Source organism: Rhinatrema bivittatum, chromosome 17, assembly GCF_901001135.1.
Source record: "Rhinatrema bivittatum chromosome 17, aRhiBiv1.1, whole genome shotgun sequence".
Taxonomy (NCBI): Eukaryota; Metazoa; Chordata; class Amphibia; order Gymnophiona; family Rhinatrematidae; genus Rhinatrema; species Rhinatrema bivittatum.
Window position 1 is genome coordinate 53534931 of NC_042631.1, and position 22803 is coordinate 53557733.

The 22803-nt window shown below is 45.4% G+C and overlaps 1 protein-coding gene across 5 annotated transcripts in view; it reads left to right on the forward strand.

Moving 5' to 3' along the window:
* The window catches only part of C17H11orf24 (chromosome 17 C11orf24 homolog), a 139922-nt gene extending 122260 nt beyond the window's left edge, over positions 1-17662 (forward strand). For 3 of the 5 annotated variants that reach the window (XM_029582515.1, XM_029582516.1, XM_029582517.1), the window contains one exon: positions 16062-17662. In XM_029582515.1, the coding sequence (XP_029438375.1) occupies positions 16062-17203 (1142 nt within the window). In that variant the 3' untranslated portion in view covers positions 17204-17662. The remainder of the gene's footprint in view (positions 1-16061) is intronic. The other 2 variants (XM_029582519.1, XM_029582520.1) reach the window with 2 other exon arrangements.
* The last annotated feature ends 5141 nt before the right edge of the window (positions 17663-22803 follow it).

Consider the following 22803-nt stretch of genomic DNA (forward strand, 5'->3'; position numbering starts at 1 on the left):
GCGGGCGGTCCGCGTTCTCTCGGACAATGCGACCACGGTAGCCTACATCAACCGTCAGGGAGGCACCAAGAGCCCGGGTGTGGCCGTCGAAGCGGCCCGTCTCATGGCCTGGGCGGAGCAGTTCCTCGACCGCCTAGCGGCCTCCCACATCGCAGGTGTGGACAATATTCAGGCAGACTACCTGAGTCGGCAGACGCTGGACCCAGGGGAATGGGCTCTCTCCGACGAGGCAATGTCGCTCATCACTCGGCGCTGGGGAACGCCCGCCATGGATCTCATGGCGACGGCTTGCAATACAAAGGCCCCGCGGTTCTACAGTCGCAGAAGGGACCACGGGGCGGAAGGAGTGGATGCCCTGGTTCTACCTTGGCCCCCTCGTCTTCGGCTGTACGTCTTTCCTCCGTGGCCTCTGGTGGGCAAGGTGGTGCGGAAGATAGAGGATCATCCAGGGCAGGTCATCCTGGTGGCGCCAGAGTGGCCGCGGCGTCCGTGGTTTGCGGATCTCCTCAACTTGGTAGTGGACGGACCTCTACGATTGTCACACCTCCCGCGGCTGCTCCATCAGGGTCCGGTATTTTCGGACCAGGCAGAACACTTTTGTCTCGCGGCTTGGCTTTTGAGAGGCAGAGTCTCCTGCGCAAAGGATACACAGTAACCGTGGTAGACACGCTGCTCAAGGCGCGTAAGACCTCCACTTCAGTCGCCTATGTACGGGTCTGGAAGGTGTTTGAGATCTGGTGTGCCGGGCACGGAGCATCCGCGACCACACCTTCGCTCCGTCAGGTCCTAGCCTTTCTCCAGGAGGGCTTGGAGAAGGGCCTCTCCTACAACTCCCTGCGTGTGCAAGTCTCGGCTCTAGCCTCTCTGGCTCGTACCACGGGGCAACCTGACCTTTCGTCTCATCCGGACGTCTCGCGCTTCCTCAAGGGAGTCAAACACCTGCGGCCGCCGGTGCGGCATCCCTATCCCTCCTGGAATCTCAACCTGGTTCTCCGCCTCCTTGGACAGGCTCCCTACGAACCACTGCGGCAGGCCTCCCTCAAAGATGTCACACTTAAGACGGTGTTCCTGGTCGCCATAGCCTCGGCGAGACGCATCTCCGAGCTTCAGGCGCTCTCGTGCCGGGAACCGTTTCTACGCTTCACGGATTCGGGAGTTTCTATTCGTACGGTGCCTTCTTTCCTACCTAAAGTGGTGTCGTCCTTCCACTTGAACCAGTGGGTGGAGTTGCCGGCCTTCCCGTCGGATGCGCCTCAGGCCCTCCGGCGTCTCGATGTGAAGCGCTCTCTGCTGCACTACTTGGAAGTGACCAATGAGTTCCGGGCTTCTGACCATCTCTTTGTGCTTTGGTCCGGCAATAAGAAAGGACGGCAAGCGTCTAAGACGACTATCGCACGTTGGCTCAAGGATGCGGTTTCCTCGGCCTACATCGGTGCCGGGAAGGCGCCCCCGGAGGGAGTCCGGGCTCATTCGTTGCGTGCCCTGGCCACGTCCCGGGCAGAGTCTCAGCATGTTCCCATTCAGGAAATCTGTCGCGCGGCGACATGGAAGTCGCTGCATACCTTCTCAAAGCATTACCGGTTGCAACTACCGGTAGGTGATTCGGGTTCCTTTGGAGACAGGGTTCTTCGAGCAGGGTCTTCAGGGACCCACCTGGTTTAGGGAAGCTTTGGTACATCCCACGGTCTGGACTGATCCTAGTACGTACAGGGAAAAGAAAATTATTCCTTACCTGCTAATTTTCGTTCCTGTAGTACTTAGGATCAGTCCAGACGCCCGCCCGTGGTTGCTAAGTGCTGGTCAGACGCCTGCTCGTGTACGTTTTTTACCCTCTGTCTCTCATATTTCTACATCCTGATGTTTGTGTTGTTACTTAGTTCTTTCACAGTTCGCATTGCAAGTTGCATTGGTTATTTGTGTTCTGTGGTTACAATTTGTCTGGCGCTTGATCCTTCCTACTTTCCTGTCCAGTATTTCTGGCTCTAGGCTTTGATATTCTCGATACTGAGGATCCCTAGGGGGTGCACAGGCTTATATGTCAGCACCCCTGGAAGTTTGCTCTGACTCCATCTGCTGGACGGGGGACATAACCCACGGTCTGGACTGATCCTAAGTACTACAGGAACGAAAATTAGCAGGTAAGGAATAATTTTCTTTTGGTTGTGTCCCATTAAACCGTGTCTATCGATAAGTTCTATGATTTTGTTCTTTATAATTTCCATGATTTTTCCCAGCACTGAAGTTAGGTTCACCAGTTTATAATTTCCCAGATCACCCCTGGAGCCCTTTTTAAATATTGGGGTTACATTGGCTACTTTCCAGTCTTCAGAAACAATGGATGATTTTAATGATAGGTTACAAATTATTAGTAATAGATCTGAAATTTCATTTTTTAGTTCCTTCAGAACCCTTGGATGTATGCTATCTGGTCTGGGTGATTAGCTACTCTTCAGTTAATCAGTCTGGCCTACTACATCTTCTAGGTTCACTGTGATTTGGTACAGTTCATCTGACTCATTGCCCTTGAAAACTGTCTCTGGAAAAGGTATCCTTTGTAGTCTTTCCACGATGGCCTTATCTTCTCTAAGTGCCCCTTTAACCCCTCAATCATTTCACAGTACAGCCAACTCCCATACAGGCTTCCTGCTTCGGATATATATAAAGTTTTTATTATGAGTGTTTGTCTCTACAGCCAACTTTGTTTCAAATTCTTTTAGCCTGCCTTATCAATGTTTTACATTTGACTTGCAAATGCTTATGCTTTTTCGTATTATCTTCAAATGGATCCTCCTTCCAATTTTTGCAGAAAGGCTTTTTGGCTAAAATAACCTTTCACTTCATCTTTTAACCAAGCTGGCAGTTGCTTGGCCTTCTTTCCACCTTTCTTAATGCATGGAATACATCTAGACTGCACTTCTAAGATGGTATTTTTAAACAATGAATATCTGCACAACTGTTTGTTTAATTTATTTAGAAACTGAATAATCAGCTATTGGACCATCATATTAAGTACTCCTGGTCACAGATCTTTGGTTATTTTCATTAATTTTTATTTTTTTGCAAATAAAATAATTGGCCAAGTTTTATCTTTTTGAGTTTGCTGGTTCTGTTGTAATCCCAAAAGATCCTGACATGCGCCATTTTTCAGAAACATATTCTGCATTGAGGATTATCACAATACACATCCTTTTTTCATCAGCATTCAAGAGCAGCCATTTGGCACAACTTTCTGTCATTATAATTGCCACTTGATTCTCAGTAATTGCTCACTTTATTACTTCTTCGTCAGGAAGTCAGGAAGCCAAGCTGTGTCATCTTAGTTATAGTTGCTCTGCTGCAGACTACAGCCTTTTAAATTACACAAGCTTTAGAAAAAATAGTCCTAAGCCACCTATAGTGTTAGTATTGTGCTCCACTCAGAAGAAAAAGTTCATCAGGTCTGTGACGCTTGAAAATAAATTGGTAGCAATAAGATCCACCTTGCAGGAAGTCAGTTGCCTGCAGCTGCTACAAGATAGTGCCATTCAGATATGTGACTAGGAGTCTGTTACAATGTAATGCAGTAAATTACCCATGTTTGTATTATGGTAAAAAAAAAAAGAAATTGTCCTAGAAAGTTATGGCATTCATTCATGTAAATAGCATTCTGCCTGATTTCAAATTATATAACTTGGAACCTGATACCTTGCTGGAGCATGATAGCAACCTTGATGTGTGGATGACACCATTTGCATTCCTCCTGGCAACCTCCATTTTTAATATGCCAAATAGTGGCAAAACAGCGTGCTAGCCAGCTCTATACATACTTGAGGAAAAGTCCGGGTCTATTCTCACTTGGAGGGCACACAGTGTTTGTAACACTGAACAAGTTATGGAAGGGGGCATATTAACATCAACTGCAAACCTGCAAACACATTATAACTTCGAGGAAATAGTTGGGCACATGCGAGGAAATCTAAGACATTTCCTATTAACAAAGCCAATCTGTACTTCTTTATCATTAGGATAGACTCTTTTTGAATATTTATGCGTAGATGTGAAAAAGAAGGGCTTAATCTCTAAGATTTATAAATTGCTTATGGAAACTGGCAGAGAATCCTTTCCACATACAAAGGCATGGGAAAACAATTTGAGAACCACTCTGTCATTAGAGGTATGGGATCAAATTTACTCTATAGCCAACAAATGTTCCATATCTGCCTCCCTACAGGAAAACTGTTACAAACTATTATTGAGGTAGTACCTCACCCGATCCTGGTTACACCTTATCTATCCATCGATAGATTCTAAATGCTGGCGAAACTGGGGGTGTAAAGGTGCCTTCTTTCATGTATGGTGGGAGTGCCTGAGGGCTACCTTATTTTGGAGCAGAGTACTACAGTGGCTGGAATCTGTTTTAGGGGTTAAGGATCTATCAATTTAGTGTTGCAAAATGTCCCACACCCCAATTTAGATAAATACCAACCACGGCTGTGCCAACAAGTCTCCGTAGCAGCTAGATGTGAGCTAGCTCTGTTTTGGAAATGCCCGGAGGTCCCCACACTACAGTCGGTCCTAAAACGAGTGCGCCTTTATTACAGAATGGCAAATATTCATGCTTATAAGTGTCACCAAGTTATGGCTTTTCAGAAAGTTTGGAAGCCTGTCAGAGTATGGGAAGAGAAAGATTTGGTTTAAATTATTAGCTGTCAATATTGATATTGATAATGTTATTGATATGGTTTTATGCTGAGTATTGCAAAGGAGTTTATATGCTCATATTTCGTTTTAGGAATTTGTATATATTTTTATGCTAGCATCGTACTGATTCCTTTGAACTTGATTCACTAATTGTTATGAAGGGGGAATCTCATCTTCATTTATTTTTATCTTGATCTCATTTCGTGAGGTGATTGGGGTTGGGGGGGAGAAATTGTGTTCTGTACATTGTAAAGCTGAATGTCAAAAGTGTGCTGTAATGTGGTTTTGTTAATGTATATTTGACTTTCAATAAAATATAAATGATAAAAAAATAAAATAAAAAATTCATCAAGAAGGGGTCTTGTGGTAACTTGAGTGATAGCAGCTCGGGAATAGCCAGAGAAACAAGGACACAGATTCTGGCTGTTCCTTTGGTGTACTTCACAGTGGAAAAGTCAGCTCAAAATACAGTGTAGCTCTTTAGCTTCAGGAAGTACACAGTCCTTAAACATACCAGGTCTCAGTATATAGTGGGTCTCTGCCTTTTCCCCCAGGGATTCTTTGAACATCCCAAGATCTGAGTTATTAGTCTGGTGAGGGCCCCTCCCTTCACCCAAGAATCCCTGTGGGTTTGGATTTTGAGGACCGGGCAAGACAGCTGTGCCTGGTTCTTTAAGGTAGTCTGAAGGAAGTTTTCAGTATATTCCCTCACAGGTCCCCTTGTAGTATGGCCCTTTTGGTGAATTGAATTACTGCAAAAGGGGGGAAAGCAGGGATCAAGAGTTCTCAGAGGAGTGGCAGGTAGTGTGTCAATGATAATATTTCTAAGAAGCAGGCAATCCTGTCACATTACCAGGAACCCTACTACCTGCCTCCCACCTTTCTCCAGCATTAGCCCCTGGAGAAATTGGAAATAGGTGAATAGTGGGGGGGGGGGTCTGTGTGTGGTGCACTTTCTCCGGGTCGGTGCTATTAGGTACCCTAGGCTAACCTTACAGCCATGCACCCCCTCCCTCCCAGCCTTTACCACACGCAATTAAAATTATGCGTGAAAAAGAACATTCATAGTCTAAGGTAAAAATGCCACAACATGTATATTTTTATATGCACTGCTGTGGTACCAACTAGAAAACTTTGCCTAAAGACACTTAGAACCTATATGGTATTAGGCCTCATGTAAACTGCGTTGTTTGTGGGCTTGGCCCTCCAGAAAGTCATGTATACATTGAATTACAGTTTTAGTATAGTAAACATCCCATACCAAACAGCACTAACTGCTAGCACTCAAACAGTAACAATCCTACCTATGAAAGGGCAACACTGCAGGTTCTAAAAACACCAATATACCTCCTATTAATAAAACAGAACAAGCCAGGCTGCTATAGATCAATAAACTGAAATTGCATGCCAGCAGAATACCTCACTTCAGTAACACATGCACAACATAGACAGACCCTCATGAAATACACAAATTTACCATAAAGTATAAATAGAAATGTATAGACAAACTGAACTGGAAACCATATAAAGCCAGACTTTATGCAGTGCAACAGAATCAATATCACTACTCATAAAAAATATAACACATCTATTATAATAGTAAAACTATACTAATAGAAACAATAAATATTTCAAAACTATTATTCAATAATTAAATGCAAATATTTTCCAAAAGGTCTTAAAAACCAATAAAATATTTTAAAATAGAAAACATCAAATAACACCCAAAATTAAAACTAATATGAATTAAAAAAAAATTCTCTGCTCTCTGTACCTGGAATCTTTTGCTTTTCAGTCGCTCTTGAGAGAGACACAAACATTACATTCAGTAAAAATCAACAATTTCGCTGTCCTTTTGTACTGAGGGAACTCTTGTTCCACCAAGGTCTGCATGGCTCCTGGCACTTCTGGTAGCACAGGTCAAAATTCCAGTTCTATACGCAGCTCTTTGGTCATTTATACTTCCAATCATATGTGCTAGCAACCTCCTGCTCAAGCTCCACCATAAGCTATGCAGTTGATTGCTATTTCTCCTTTTCCCACACTTGTTTACCCTTATGTTCACATGTGCAATAGTCGTGTGTTCTAGGGGCAGTAAGAGGGCTCTGAGGACTTCCTTCTACACAAAATTAGCTATGCTGGGCAGTCTTAGGCTAATCCATTACACACACCTAGTGCCTTGTCTTTAGCATCAATAAATGTCTGAGGAAACATTCATTTTATTGCCAGGAAAAAATAGGCTGAACTTTTTATTTTCCTTTAATAGATCTTAAGCATATTAGAGGAAATACAGTATATTGCCAGTTCTCCCTTCTTTCGTGGATTGCAAACTGGCTAAAAGACAGGAAACAGAGAGTAGGATTAAATGGGCAATTTTCTCAGTGGAAGGGAGTGGACAGTGGAGTGCCTCAGGGATCTGTATTGGGACCCTTACTTTTCAATATATTTAAAAATGATCTGGAAAGAAATACGACAAGTGAGATAATCAAATTTGCAGATGACACAAAATTGTTCAGAGTAGTTAAATCACAAGCAGATTGTGATAAATTGTAGGAAGACATTGTGAAACTGGAAAATTGGGCATCCAAATGGCAGATGAAATTTAATGTGGATAAGTGCAAGGTGATGCATATAGGGAAAATTGCTATAATTACACAATTGCTATAATTACACAATGTTGGGTTCCACATTAGGTGCTACAACCCAAGAAAGAGATCTAGGCGTCACATTGAAATCGTCGGTTCATTGTGCTGCGGCAGTCAAAAAAGCAAACAGAATGTTGGGAATTATTAGAAAGGGAATGGTGAATAAAACGGAAAATGTCATAATGTCTCTGTATCGCTCAATGGTGAGACCGCACCTTGAATACTGTGTACAAAAAAGATATAATTTTGATGGAGAAGGTACAGAGAAGGGCTACCAAAATGATAAGGGGAATAGAACAGCTCCCCTGTGAGGAAAGACTAAAGAGGTTAGGACTTTTCAGCTTGGAGAAGAGACGGCTGAGGGGGGGATATGATAGAGATGTTTAAAATTATGAAAGGTCTAGAACGGGTAGATGTGAGTCGGTTATTTACTCTTTCGGATAGTAGAAAGACTAGGGGGCACTCCATGAAGTTAGCATGGGGCACACTTAAAACTAAATCGGAGAAAGTTCTTTTTTACTCAATGCACAACTAAACTCTGGAATTTGTTGCCAGAGGATGTGGTTAGTGCAGTTAGTATAGCGGTGTTTAAAAAAGGATTGGATAAGTTCTTGGAGAAGAAGTCCATTACCTGCTATTAAGTTCACTTAGAGCAGAGCTTTCCAAACTTTTCATGTTGGTGACACATTTTTTAGACAAACATAATTTCGGGACACAGTAATTCAGTTTACTAGCAAACCAGAGGTTAAAGGTTAAACGAACTAAATGTATTTTGACAATTTATGTATGTTTCCTTAAATATATACATAATAAAATGTTTCACGACACAACCTATCTTGTGAAAACCTCTCATTTATATTAAAAATATATAATATTCCAAGCTTAATGTTATTGTTCTAATTTATGAATAACAATAATAAAACAAAGTTATTGTGTTATTCAATTTACCTCTTTAATGAGATATATGAGCTTGATGGGATGAACACAGATTTTGAATATTTGGTGTTAATAAGAAAGTCCAAAGGGTCTTCTGCGTAATTTTAAAAAGCTGGCCAGTTTCACACTATATAATTATTTGAAAGCCTCATTCAACTAATTCTATATGGCTATGAGAGTGAAGACTGGAATTTATAGGAAGGGACAGAATGTCAATATAAATCCTGCACCTCCAGTTCTGTAACTCTGTGCATCCACTGAAATTCCCCCAAACAATGGAGCTTAGATGTTTCCCTTACAGCTCATCATACTAAAAGATATTTTCAAATTCTGGTGTCACCTCACAGTAACAGCAGCACAAACACCTTCCACTGCCAGGCACATTGTGAACTAACACAAAACCTCGCAAAAAAGACACTCAAAATCTATACTGCAATCCCATCGTAACATAACAGTAATAACACCAAGGACTCAAACAACAATAACCCTACCTGTGAATAAGCAAGGGTAAATATTACACTGGGTCCTAGAATACCAATACACCACCTACTGAGGAAACAAAACAAACCCGATTGCTAAAGATCCCTATGCTAGTAGAATCTCTCATCATGGTCACACACACAGAGCAGAGACAGACCCTCACCAAATACAGAATAAAGGAGCACAAATTTGACAAAAACTGACATGGAAACCCCAAGAAGCCAGACTCTGTGTATTAACAATGGAAAAACAGAACCACCATTCCTCATAAAACAAATAAAATCAAGAAACATAAAGCATCAGTTATAATAGTAAAACCATACTAATAAAAGAATATTTTAAAACTACTGATGTAGAATTTCTATTAATTAAAATCATATACATTTTTTACAATTTCCCAAATACCAATAAAATATTTAAAAACGGCACATATATCAAATAACACCCAATAATTAAAACTAATAAGGATTTTAAAAAGCCCCTGCTGTCCATACGTGGGAGCTCTTGATTTCCAGTCACCCTGATATTGTCAAGGATTAGGAGGTTATCCTCTCTCTCTCACATATACTCACATGTCCATTCTCTCTCACACATACACTGTCACATACATACATACATATTCATGGTTTTTATGGTTGGTGAAGATCATGACTGAGTGTCTTCCTCATTCCAATATGTGGTGTCATTTCTCCAGGGCCAGGAGTTCCCTGTCCTCTATGCTATAGTTTCTTTCCATGGGGGTGATTTCCTTGTAAAAGAATTGTGCTGTGTGAGGATAGACCTTACCCAGTGGCACAAGGATGTCCTCCATGATAAAGGACCTAGACATGTCTGGGTGTTGAAGACAAGGCTCATTAAGAAAGGCCTCCTAGAGAGGACATCCGGTTAAGATGGCGGCTTGAGAGACACGCTTCTAAGATCGCTGCGAAAATTTCTAAAAACTGCAGTTAGTATAGCTGTGTTTAAAAAAGGATTGGATAAGTTCTTGGAGGAGAAGTCCATTACCTGCTATTAAGTTCACTTAGAGAATAGCCACTGCCATTAGCAATGGTTACATGGAATAGACTTAGTTTTTGGGTACTTGCCAGGTTCTTATGGCCTGGATTGGCCACTGTTGGAAACAGGATGCTGGGCTTGATGGACCCTTGGTCTGACCCAGTATGGCATTTTCTTATGTTCTTATGTTCTTATAACTTCTCGCTCTCGCAGACACTGACACACTCTCAGGCTCTAAGACACTCTCTCCCCCTCCACACACACCAACCACACAAACTCTTACTCCCCTGGATTTTCTCATACACACTCATGCTCTCACTCTCTCTGGCTCCCTCACATATATACACAAACACACACACCCAGGCAAGTTCCCAATCACTCTCACACACTGAAACTGACCCCCAGGCAGGCTCCCATTCATTTTCACACCACTCCCTCACAATCCCCCAGGCATGCACACATTCATTCTCACACAAACAGACCCCCAGGCAGGCACCAATTCATTCTCACACACACACACAGGCAGGCACCTATTCTCACACATACAAACCCCAGGAAGACACCCATACATTCTCATACACAGACACACCATCAGGCAGGCACCCATGCATTCACACACATACACCCCCAGGAAGACTCCCATTCATTCACATGCACACTAAAGGCAGACCCCCTCTCTTTCTTTTGCCAGCAACCTCAAGAGCCTCTCTCATTCCTCTGCTTCCACTGTCACTGATGCCGCATGGGTATTTGGGAGGCGCTGATTGCTGCTGTTGGCACTGAAGCCCATTCTGTTGCCTTCTCTGTGTAGGCCCCGTGGGTTTCCACTTCCTCCATGTTGATCTCGTACATTGTGAGATCCGCATAGAGAAAAATGCTACTTTTGCACATTACCAAAAATTACATGTGCCAATCAGTAAAAAGTAATTTTTTTTTTACCTTTGCTGTCTGATCTTAGTTTTTTATCAGTTGGTCACAGGCTTTTTTGTTCCACCTTTCCTTTCTTATTTTTTTTGCCAATTCCTTTCATATTGTCTTTTTTTTCTATTTCTTTTCTCTCCATCTATCTTCTTCCCTCAAACATACAGTCAGGTTCTCATTCTCACATGCTTTCTCTCTCTCTCACACACACACACACACACACACAGGCTCTCACATGCTCTCTCTCATACAATCATTCATACACAGTCTCTCTCTTGCACATGCTGTCTGACTTGCTCAAGCACAGACTCTCACTGTCACATGCTCTCTCTCATACAATCATTCATACACACAGGCTCTCACTGGTACATGCTGTCTCTCTCACACACACACAGGCTCTCACATGCTGTCTCTGCAAGCATTCAGGTCCTCACTCCCACACACAGTCTCTCAACTCATCTCATACATGCACACAATCTCTCATCTCATACATGCACACAATCTCTCAACTCATCTCATAAACGCACTCTACGGGCCCTCAGCCTCTCTCTTACCTCTGGGCTCCTCTTCACGGGTCACTGCAGGATGGGCTCTGCAGCAGCCCTGATCTTCGCGGGCCGATCCGCGGCAGCGGCGTCCCTCTTCTTCGCGGGCCGATCCGCGGCAGCGGCGTCCCTTTTCTTCGCGGGCCGATCCGCGGCAGCGGCGTCTCTCTTCTTCGCGGGCCGATCCGCGGTGGGGACCCTGCTACCGGGCCTCCTCCTCTCAGCCCTGCTGCCCTTCTTCTGCACGTGGCTGATGCTCCACCTCCTTCCTGCCCGTGAGGCTCTGGCAACATTTTTCTTCCAGGGCCGCGTGGGCAGGAAGGAGGAGGAGCACCTGCGTGACCTTTTTCTTCGAGCCGTGGTGACGTACCGTATTTTTCGCTCCATAAGACGCATCTGACCATAAGACGCACCTAGGATTCAGAGGGGGAAAATAAAAAAAAAAAAAAATTTGTGCTAAACCGGCTCTGCGTCTGGGCGTCTTATGGAGCAAATTAGGGGAGTGTATAGCTTTTTTTTTTTCTCCCCATTTTGTTTTTGGGTCTGGGGAGGGCCATTTCGGTCCACTCCCCAGATCAGAAAACTTTTCTTTCTCTGGGAACCCCTCCCCCCCCAAAACCCCCCCCCCCCCCCCATCCCAACCCTTTAAATTAACAACCCCCCACCCTCCTGACTCCCCCAAGACCTGCCGACTTAATTTACTACAACCCCCCACCCTCCTGACTCCCCCAAGACCTGCAGACTTAATTTACTGCAACCCCCCACCCTCCTGACCCCCCCAAGACCTGCCGACTTAATTTACTACAACCCCCCACCCTCCTGACCCCCCCAAGACCTGCTGACTTAATTTACTACAACCCCCACCCTCCTGACTCCCCCAAGACCTGCCGACTTAATTTACTACAACCCCCCCACCCTCCTGACCCCCCCAAGATCTGCTGACTTAATTTACTGCAACCCCCACCCTCCTGACCCCCCAAGACCTGCCGACTTAATTTACTACAACCCCCCCCCCCCCCCCCCAAGACCTGCCAAACGTCCCTGGTGGTCCAGCGGGGGTCCAGGAGCGGTCCGGGAATGATCTCCTGGGTGTGGGCCGTCGGCTGCCAGTAATCAAAATGGCGCCGACGGCCCTTTGCCCTCACTATGTCACTGGGACCGACCGCTGCTATTGGTCGGTCTCAGTGACATAGTGAGGGCAAAGGGCCGTCGGCGCCATTTTGTTTACTGGCAGCCGACGGCCGAAGCCCAGGAGATCGTTCCCGGACCCCCGCTGGACCACCAGGGACGTTTGGCAGGTCTTGGGGGGTCAGGAGGGTGGGGGGTTGCAGTAAATTGTCGGCAGGTCTTGGGGGAGGGATCAGGAGGGGGGGTTGCAGTAAATTAAGTCAGCAGGTCTTGGGGGAGTCAGCAGGGGGGGGGGTTTGTTAGATTTTTTTTATTTTTTTTTATATTCGCTCCATGAGACGCACATACATTTTCCCCCCACTTTTGGGGGAAAAAAGTGCGTCTTATGGAGCGAAAAATACGGGTAAGTTCCACCACGGCTCACCGATCTTCATGCTGTGTGTCTCCGGCACACAGCCCAGCCCTGCGAAACTTCACTGCTCAGCCGCCAGTGGGATGAGGTCCACCGGCGGCTGCATTGGTTCCCACTTGCCGGTGTGTCACGTGCACCGGGCTTGCGCGACACACCGGCACACCTCAGGCGACACAGTAAAGTGTCGCGACACACACTTTGGAAAGCTCTGACTTAGAGAATAGCCACTGCCATTAACAATGGTAACATGGAATAGACTTAGGTTTTGGGTACTTGCCAGGTTCTTAAGGCCTGGATTGGCCACTGTTGGAAACAGGATGCTGGGCTTGATGGCCCCTTGGTCTGACTCAGTATGGCATTTTCTTATGTTCTTTGCATTGATTACCTATACTGAGTAACATTTTCAAATTTTTATGTTGACCTTTAAGGACCTGAAGGGCTTGACCCCTAGTTATGTAAATTAAAAAATCTCACTCTGCTAACCTCATTGAACATGTTGAGTCAGAGGATGGCCTGCTGGCAAATGCCTTCAGTGCATGAAACTATTGATAAGCAACAAGCGAAGAGCTTTGTTTTAGCTCAGAGGTTTTTGTGAAATAGTGTGCCTAAGGCTCTGTTATATTTCTGAATATCAAGCGATTGTTTGAGCAGGCATAACTGGCTGCACGGAGTGGCAGTTCAGTCCAAAACAGCATTGAAATGACTGCATTTTATGTCCAAGAAGGCATGGGGAAACCTGCACTTCTAACACCTCACCAGCCTGGATGGAGCTTCTTGGTCTTTATTTGCCACCATTTACTTTGACTGCTCCTTTAGCAACTGCTCTATGTGGTTTGGCATTCTTATCTATGACTTGGTTTATGGAAGGGGTTTATATCTGATCAGGGTTGTCTGGTCTTAATTTAGCAGTGGATATCTGTGATGGGAATACATTTTTTTGAGGGGGAGGAGTCTGGCAAATTCTGTAAGCTGTTTTTATTGAAAATTATTGTACTGTATTTTATGATTCTATGAATAATGTAATTTGTGATTACTGATTACAGAAATAATTTATTGAATTGATCTTGTGAGACACTTTAGGCAATAATTTAAATGGATTAGAAATAAAACTGGATCTGGATTTATAAACACGGGTAAATTTTCCAAGCTATTTAAATAGATAACTCACAGGTTATCCATATAAATGGCAAAGTTTGAGATATTCAGTCATATATCCAGTAAATTAGAGCGGGATAAAGTGGCATTCCAACTAAGTTAGCCAGATAACTTTAAAACTGCTTCAAAGCAGATAACCAGCCACTTAACAGCATATCGTCAAAAGATATCCAGTTAAGTGGCAATCCTGTACCAAAAAAAAAAATCCTCGCTGTAGGCCCCCAGTCCGATTTCTCCCTCACATACCAAATGTAACAGCTTTTGCTGACTGAAATCCCCTCAACCCCACCTAATACCCCTGATATACCAAAAGCATGATGACAGACCTCCAGGCTTTCTCCCTACCACCCCAGGAAAAAATAATGCACAAAATTAGGCAAAATCACCTTCCACCCATACAGTACTTATGTGGCCTGGGCTTGCAGTCCGGAGCAATCCCAGGCACTTCCGGCATAGCTCTTAGCATCTGTACTGGAAGTGTAAGGTATCTGTGTAATGGTTAGGCCAGCTACTGAGCAGTTATGCTAAGAGTGTCCGGGATCAGCACAGACTGCAGCCCTGGGTCACAAGCTCTGACAGCTCCTGGCACTTATGTATTCATTTATTCCCTTCATGTCTTCTCTGATTGGTTCTTCACTGGCAGCTGATAGTGAAGGACCGGTCGCCATGAGTTAGCAACAGGGATTGACCTTCAGCTGTTCAATGCAGGGCCAATCAGGAAAGAAGTGAAATGAATAAATTAATACATAACTGCTGAGAGCTGTTGAAACTTGTGGTACATATGTAGTAAGCAAGCAGGAGGAGGTAAGTCTCCTCCTGCTCTACTCTGGGAAATCTTTTGTGGATGTCAGGGTGGGGGTGGGAATTTTCGCTACTATTTTGTTAGGGGACAGGGTGAGATTGGCCTTGCTTATACCATTAATGTTATGCATGATTGGGCAGCATTCAGGATGTTCGGCCCCCACATTTTTAAAATTATTTTACGGGTGGGAGGATAAGACCACTGTTGACCTATGAGTTTTTTGTTTGTGGGGGGTTTCTTTGTTTTTTAAAATACCTGGATATATGCTAAATTATAGATGTTTAGGTTTATCTGTATCCAGGTAAAGATACTCAGATATCACTGGGATAAGCAGCATGGAATCTGTCTAGCCCTTGGGATCCTGCCAGGTACTAGTGACCTGGATTGGCCACTTTTGGAAACAGGATACTGGGCTTGATGGACCTTTTAGTCTGACCCAGTATGGAAAATCTTATGTACTTATATGTACTTAACATTACACCTACTCTGCACCATGACCAGATTTACTTGGGTAAATCAATTTAGGTCGCCATGAGTATCAGTGTTAACTAAGTTTGAGCCATGCTCTCAGAACACTTCCATACTGTCCAGGTAAGTATTGACAGGGTAATGATTTACCCTGTAAACACTTAACAGGGTAAATGCAAAACCCTGTGCTTATCCTGCTAAGCCTTGAGTTGAGCTGGATAAACCTGCTGAATATTGACCTCTAGATACTTCGTTGACCTATTGGCGTACACTTAGGGGCAGATTTTCAAAGACGTATGTGTGCCGGGCTTAATTTCAAAAGGCCCGGCAGCACGCATAAAGCCCCGGGACGCGTGTAAGTTCCGGGGCTTGAAAAAAGGGGCAGGGCATGGGTGGTGTGGGGCTGGGGCGTGGCCTGGGGATCTGCTGGGCTGGGGATCATGCAACTTACTTCAGCCCCAGGGCTGAAGTAAGTTTTTTGTTTTGTTTTGTTATAAATAAAAAAAAAAAAAAAAAAGAAATTTATTTAAAGTAAGGGGGAAAAGGAAGTTACCTCCCAGGCCGCTCCGATTTCAGAGCGACCTGGGAGGAAACAGGAGACAGCAGTGCGGCTCGGAGCGGGCTCAGCGCGTGCAAGGTGCACAATTGTGCACCCCCTTGCGCACACCGATCCTGGATTTTATAACATGCTCGCGCCTACGCGTGCATGTTATAAAATCAGGCATACATGTGCATGCACCCGGTAGCGTGCGCACATGTAGGCCGCGCACGCATGTTATAAAATCTACCCTTAAATCTCCCTTTTTCCCTCATTGTTTAGAAATGTCTTGGTAAAGTCGACTCAAATATTTATTTTTCCAATAACTTTTGACATTTTTTCTTTATTTTTCAAGGTTTAATCCATTCTAAGAAGAGGACAAAAAGAAACAAACGGGCCCTCTCAATTCCTTCACAAGAGACATCGACTTACAGAACCTCTCAGATAAGGGACACAACTACGGCTACTACAACCCAGCCAATAAATATGCAAGCCGCCACAGCAGTGAGCAGCACCTCCACACAGCTGTCAGTGGTAGCCATACAAACAAACAAAACCACGAGCAACCCCACAACCCCTGAATCAGCAACAGCTTTGGTCAGCACACCACCTGAAGATATATTTATAGTCCAAGCTGGATCCATTCAGACAACAGAAGCTAAAGAAATTCCAAGAGTCATAAATACAGTGAGCGAACCAACCGCAACTGTGCCTTCTAACAATTCATCTAATCATTCTGTAATCTCCAGTGAGACAATAACAATGCATATCGCAACTGCAGCATCTCCAATTCTGCCTGGTACTGTTCCGCAGGGCATTAGTGTAGCTGGGACTACTCTGCAACCAAACATTGACATGAGACAGCACTACACCACACAGCAACCCTTCATAACTACTAAAGAAAAGAATCTAACCACTTTAAGCGAAATGATTTTATCTGGCCGTTCCACAACCACCACTGCAGAGTACACAACAGATAAACCAATAAAACCTACCACTTCCATAAGCATAATGGTAGAGTCCACAACTACCAGTACTACCATTATTGAGTCCACAACTACAAAGAGATCAACAGAACGTGAAATGTCTAAGGAAGAGACAAAACCTCTCTCTCCTAAACCATCAACTTTTCAAGTCTCTTCAAACTCTACTGGATCATTAACACCATCACAGATGACAAAGAATGCAGCTACTGTGCTTGCATCCACAACTCATGGTGCACTAAGAACTGAGACCACTGTTTCAAAACTTTCAACAGCACATTACAGAACAATAGCAGATAGGAAGGGGGATAATTATGTGCCTTTGGGCACAGAGCCTCTAACCAGACACATAGTGGACGTCAGTTCGCTTTTTGCACTGCTTCTATTTGGCATCATATTTTTCATAGCTGTTATAGTTTTATTGGCTACACAAGCCTATGAGAGCTACAAAAAAAAGGACTACACGCAAGTGGATTACTTAATCAATGGGATGTATGCTGACTCTGAAATATAAACAGACATTCCCAAAAACTGTTTACTATTTTAATTCAGGTGATTGATAGTGTTTTTTTCTAAAACTTGTGAAAGTGCTTCCAATTTATTCCTGCTACAATGTAGGAGAAATGCCATATTGCTGAATGTGACTTCTTTTTTTATCAGCATGCTAGAACAGCAGAGGAGAAATGCCATAATCCAGTCTGATCTCCGTTTCACAGAGATACCGGCAGCTGCTGCAAGTTAGATATGACTGGTTCTTTATTGCTCACTCTAATTGGACGTTTTGATTATTTACTTCCACTTATTCTCTTCTCCATACAGTTCATTGTGATTAGAAGGTTCTTTCTTTTAATTTAACTGCAAAAATAGATGAATCATATTTTGTTTCTCAAATTGTCTAATGATGTGCCAACTACAAGCATATGGTTTTATTTTTATATAAATTCATTGAATAAAACAAGAACTGGGTGCTGTAGCATCTTGCCCTTTCTGATATGTTACTTATTGGTCTGTTTCAGTGACTAAAAATTTCAAACACTGTATGAGAAGAGCCATAAAATATCCTTGGGTTGCTGCAGCGATGGAACTCTCGCTCTCCAGTACGTTGTAAAAGTGTATGATCAGATAATTACTAATGGAAAAGGCTAGAATAGCCAGTTTTCTCACAGGACAAGCAGGATGGTAGTCCTCACATATAGGTGACATCATTAGGATGTTCCCAATCACGGAACACTTTTGTCAAAGTTTCTAGAACTTTGGCACCTACTGGGCATGCCCAACATGGCACTAACCCTGCATCCAGCAGGGGTCTCCCTTCAGTCTTTTTTTCCACGCAGCAGTAGCCACGCGGGTTAAGGAGCTCTCTAGAGATTCCTGACAGGAATTTTCCTCACAGAACTTTTCAAAATTTTCAAAAAATTGTACCCCATAGGGGTCCCCCTATCAATACCGTACTCCGCGGTCAAAAGGTAAGGATTTACCCTCATTTGCAGTCGATTCCCGATGAGTTTTCCCTTAGGGGCCTACTGCTCATCGACCACACCGCGGCTAAATCTTTGTTGAAATCATGGTGTCGGGTTTTCATTGGTACCCCGACAGTCCTCTGACAATGTCCATCTCAGACCCACATAGGGTTCCGACCATGACATGCTAACTTGCACCAAATGTGCCCAAATGACACCGAAGGGCCGTAAAGCCCACTCAGAAAAAATGGAGTTTCTTTTTCAGTCAAAACCCCCGACTCAATCGACCGCTTCAACTTCGTCTGAGCCGGTGCCATCAACCTCTCGCCAGCAGCAAGACACTGGTGCTGCCCAACCGGTATCGACTACTCCAAAGATGTTGTCTACTTCCTCCTCATCGCCTCAGGAGAATGCCCAAGGAGAACATCGTGAAAAGCATCGACACAGTCATTGAAAGGCTCAGTCCGCTGATCCAGGCAAGCCATCAGCATCGACAGAGCCACCGATTAAAGAAATCCTGTCCTGAGAAGGCCCCATCCTCCTCTGCGACTGGGTCACCGAGGCGTTCCCCCACCTTCATTGGTGCCGGGAGCCGCGACTCCATTTTCACTGGTGGACCCTCCGGCTACGCCAATGTTGCTTCCTAGTCCGGAGCCGGGGTTCCACGCCCCAGGCTTCCGCAAGGAATTGAATCGTATGATCCAAGAGGCCATCAGTAAGGCACTGCAGGGCTTTCAACCTCCATCGGTGCCAATGCCAGCCCCAGTCGCCGATCTGATTCCCACGGCACTCGCACCGCTGCTCGGCAGGCTGGATGTGTTGATCGGTGCTCTTCCGCCGCTGGAACAGGACACCAGTATGTCTACCGCCTTCCACGCCGATACCTTTGTCATCGGAGGATGAAGAAACACTGATATCCATACCGCCGTCTGGGATCTTGCACTGACTCATCCATCGATGTCGCCGGTTCCATCAGTGCCTATGCCTCCATCGGTACCGCCATCGGTGCCACTTCCGATGTCGTCGATGCCAAGGCCTGGTCCATCGGGAATTGCACCATTACTCCCCTCTGGAGATCCTATGGGAGCTGGTGATCAACCTTACGATTCTTGGACCGATGATTCTTCCCAGGATACTGATGACTTACCTTCAGAGCCATCTCCACCTGAGGAGAGAAGACGTTCTCCTCCAGAAGACCTGTCCTTTATTAATTTTATTAAAGAAATGTCTGAGACAATTCCATTTCAGCTTCAGACGGAAGAGGATTCAAGACACAAGATGCTGGAAGTACTCCAGTTTTTTGATGCCCCAAAGGAAATCATGTCTAGTCCTATTCATGAAATCCTAATTGACCTGCTGAAAAGGAATTGGGAGCACCCAGGCTTGGTACCACCTGTCACCCAAAAGACAGATGCCACCTACCTTGTCCAGACAGCCCCTGGGTTTCAAAGAACACAGTTGGATCACCATTCTGTGGTTGTGGAGTCAGCCCAGAAGAAGGCAAGACACTCTAAACCTCATTCCTCCATACCTCCCGGGAAAGAAAAGAGGTCCCTGGATGCTTTTGGCAGGTGTGTCTTCCATGGCTCAATGCTCATTTTTCGCATTGCTTCCTACCAGTTATACATGACCCAGTATAACAGGGACCTGTTCAAGAAGATCCAAGATTTCTCTGAATCTTTACCAGAACAATTCCAGGATCCACTCAATGCTCTTGCTTAGAAGGGCCTAGATGCTGGCAAGCATGAGGTCCGCGCTGCCTATGATATTTTTGACACTGCCTCCAGAGTGTCTGCAGCGGGGTTAGTGCAAGAAGGTGGGCCTGGCTGAAGTCCTCAGACCTAAGACCAGAGGTGCAGGACCTGTTAGCAGACCTACTCTGCACTGGAGATAATCTCTTCAGGCACAAAATATAGGAAACAGTGGCACAGCTAAAGGACCACCATGAAACACTGCGCCAGCTTTCCTCAGTACCTTCTGATTTTCCATCCACTTCTAAGAGAACATTCTGAAGGGACTCTAAGCGACAGTCTTTCAAGCCACACAGATATTTTCCTCCTGCCGCTCGAGGTCGTCCTTCCAGGCCCTACCAGAAGGGTCAGCCCAGGCAAGCCCGACCCCAGAGGGCCCAGCTGCTGGATTTTGACTCCTCGCTGGAGAGCATAAGCCAACCTCCTCTACCGCTGGACCAGTCGGTGGTTGACTGTGCCACTTTACCAACATATGGCACACGATCACTTCAGACCAGTGGGTACTTGCTGTATTGACCCAGGGCTACCACCTCAACTTCCTGTCGGTACCAGCAGACTCCCCACCTCAGCCGACGTGGAGCTCATCTGACCACTCCTCTCTTCTGGAAGAGGAGGTATCAACCCTCCTGAAATCCTGGGCAATAGAACCAGTGCTCCTTCTCAGCAGGGACAGGGGGTTCTAGCCCAGGTATTTCCTCATCCCAAAAAAATCTGGTGGCATTCATCCAATACTGGACCTGCGGGCCTTAAATATCTTCAGAGGGAAAGGTTCAGGATGGTGACCTTGGGTTCTCTACTGCCTCTTCTACAAAGAGGAGATTGGCTTTGCTCTCTAGATCTACAAGACGCATATACACACATCTTGATCACTCCGTCCCATCGCAAATTCCTTCGTTTCCTGGTAGGGCCCCAGCACTTTCAGTTCTGGGTACTGCCATTCGGCCTATCATCCGCTCCTCGAGTCTTCACCAAGTGCCTTGTAGTGGTCGCAGCCTACTTGAGATGTCAGGGTGTCCATGTCTACCCTTATCTTGACAATTGGCTGATAAGGGCCCCGACTCAGAGGGATGCATTAGCCTCCTTACGTCTAACAATCCATACGTCTCTCGGGTTTCTGATCAACTACCCCAAGTCCAGCCTAGTTCCAAATCAAGCGCTATCCTTCATAGGAGCCGACCTGGACACCATGCGGGCAAAAGCATTTTTCCCTTAGGATCGAGCTCATACTCTCATATCCCTCGCACAATGCCTCCAGAATTGGTGTTCTTCGACAGCTCATTTTCTCATTCTGCTGGGTCACATGGCATCCGCTGTGCATGTTACTTCAATGACATGACTCGCCATGAGTCATGCAGTGGACTCTAAAGTCCCAGTGGACTCAGGCTTACCAGCCAATGTGTCCAGCATTGTCCACATTACCAAGCAGCTCAGCCTATTGCTGGCCTGGTGGGTTCAGCTCTCCAACCTCCTTCAAGGCCTTCCCTTTTAGGTTCCAGAGCCTCAGATTGTTCTAACGACAGATGCCTCCAATCTAGGTTGGGGTGCTCATGTCAACGACCTACAGATTCAGGGTCCCTGGTCTCCAGAAGAAGCCAAACATCAGATAAATTTCTTGGAACTTCAAGCGATCAGATATGCCCTCAGAGTCTTTCAGGATTGCATCTCAAACAAGACCATCCTGATTCGAACCGACAACCAGGTGGTGATGTGGTACATCAATAAGCAAGGGGGAACAGGCTCCTACCTTCTGTTCAGGAAGCTGCACAGATATGGGCGTGAGCTCTTTCCCACTCAGTGTACTTCAGAGCGACCTACTTGGCGACAGGGCCTGGAGGTTGGGGTGGCATAGGCACCCGTCGTTCTGAGCTATCAGAAGCGGATCCTTCCCTAGAACAATGTGCCGGCGAACTGATAGATCCTTGAGGATTGGGAACCAGATTTGGTGTGGCCAGTGAGGGACTTTCAGAATCATTTAAGCCCTTGTCCCTTTGTAATTTCACAAGAGTCTTTGATATGAGTGGAAACTGGCGGACAGCTTGAGCTGGACCTTCCATCCGCACGAATGGTCTCTCAACTCTGCGGTAGCAGACACAATCTTCCAACATTGGGGGTATCCACATATAGACCTCTTTGTGTCTTTCCACAACCGCAAAGTAGAGATCTTCTGCTCGCTCACTCACAGCCGAGGGACGCTTTCGCCCTCTCGTGGTCCAGCGGTCTCCTCTACGCGTACCCCCCACTTCCACTCATATCAAAGACTCTCGTGAAGTTACAAAGAGACAAGGGCTTAATGATTCTGATAGCCCCTCACTGGCCACACCCAAGTCTGGTTCCCAATCTTCAAGGATCTATCAGTTTGCTGGCACATCGTTCTAGGGAAGGATCCGTTTCTGATAACTCAGAACGACGGGTGCCTACACCACCCCAACCTCCAGGCCCTGTTGCTGACAGCCTGCATGTTGAAAGGTTAATACCTCAACCCCTTAATCTTTCAGAGTCGGTATCCCGAGACCTGGTAGCTTCACGAAAGCTTTCCACGAGACGCTCTTATTGTTCCAAGTGGAAAAGGTTTACATTCTGGAGCACGTCCATGTCCATAGACCCCTTCACCTGTTCCACTGTGAAGTTTCTGGACTATCGCTGGCATCTGTCAGAATCAGGCCTGAAAACTTCCTCTATAACAGTGCATGTCGGTGCGGTAGCCGCCTTCCACAACGGAGTAGGAGATGTCTCTATTTTGACACAGCCCTTAGTCACACGCTTCATGAGAGGGTTGCTACACCTGAAACCTCCATTGCGCCCTCCGGCTCCCGCTTGGGACCTTAATGTGGTCTTAGGGTGGCTCATTAAACCTCCGTTTGAGCCTCTTCACTCCTGTGATCTCCCTATCTCACCTGGAAAGT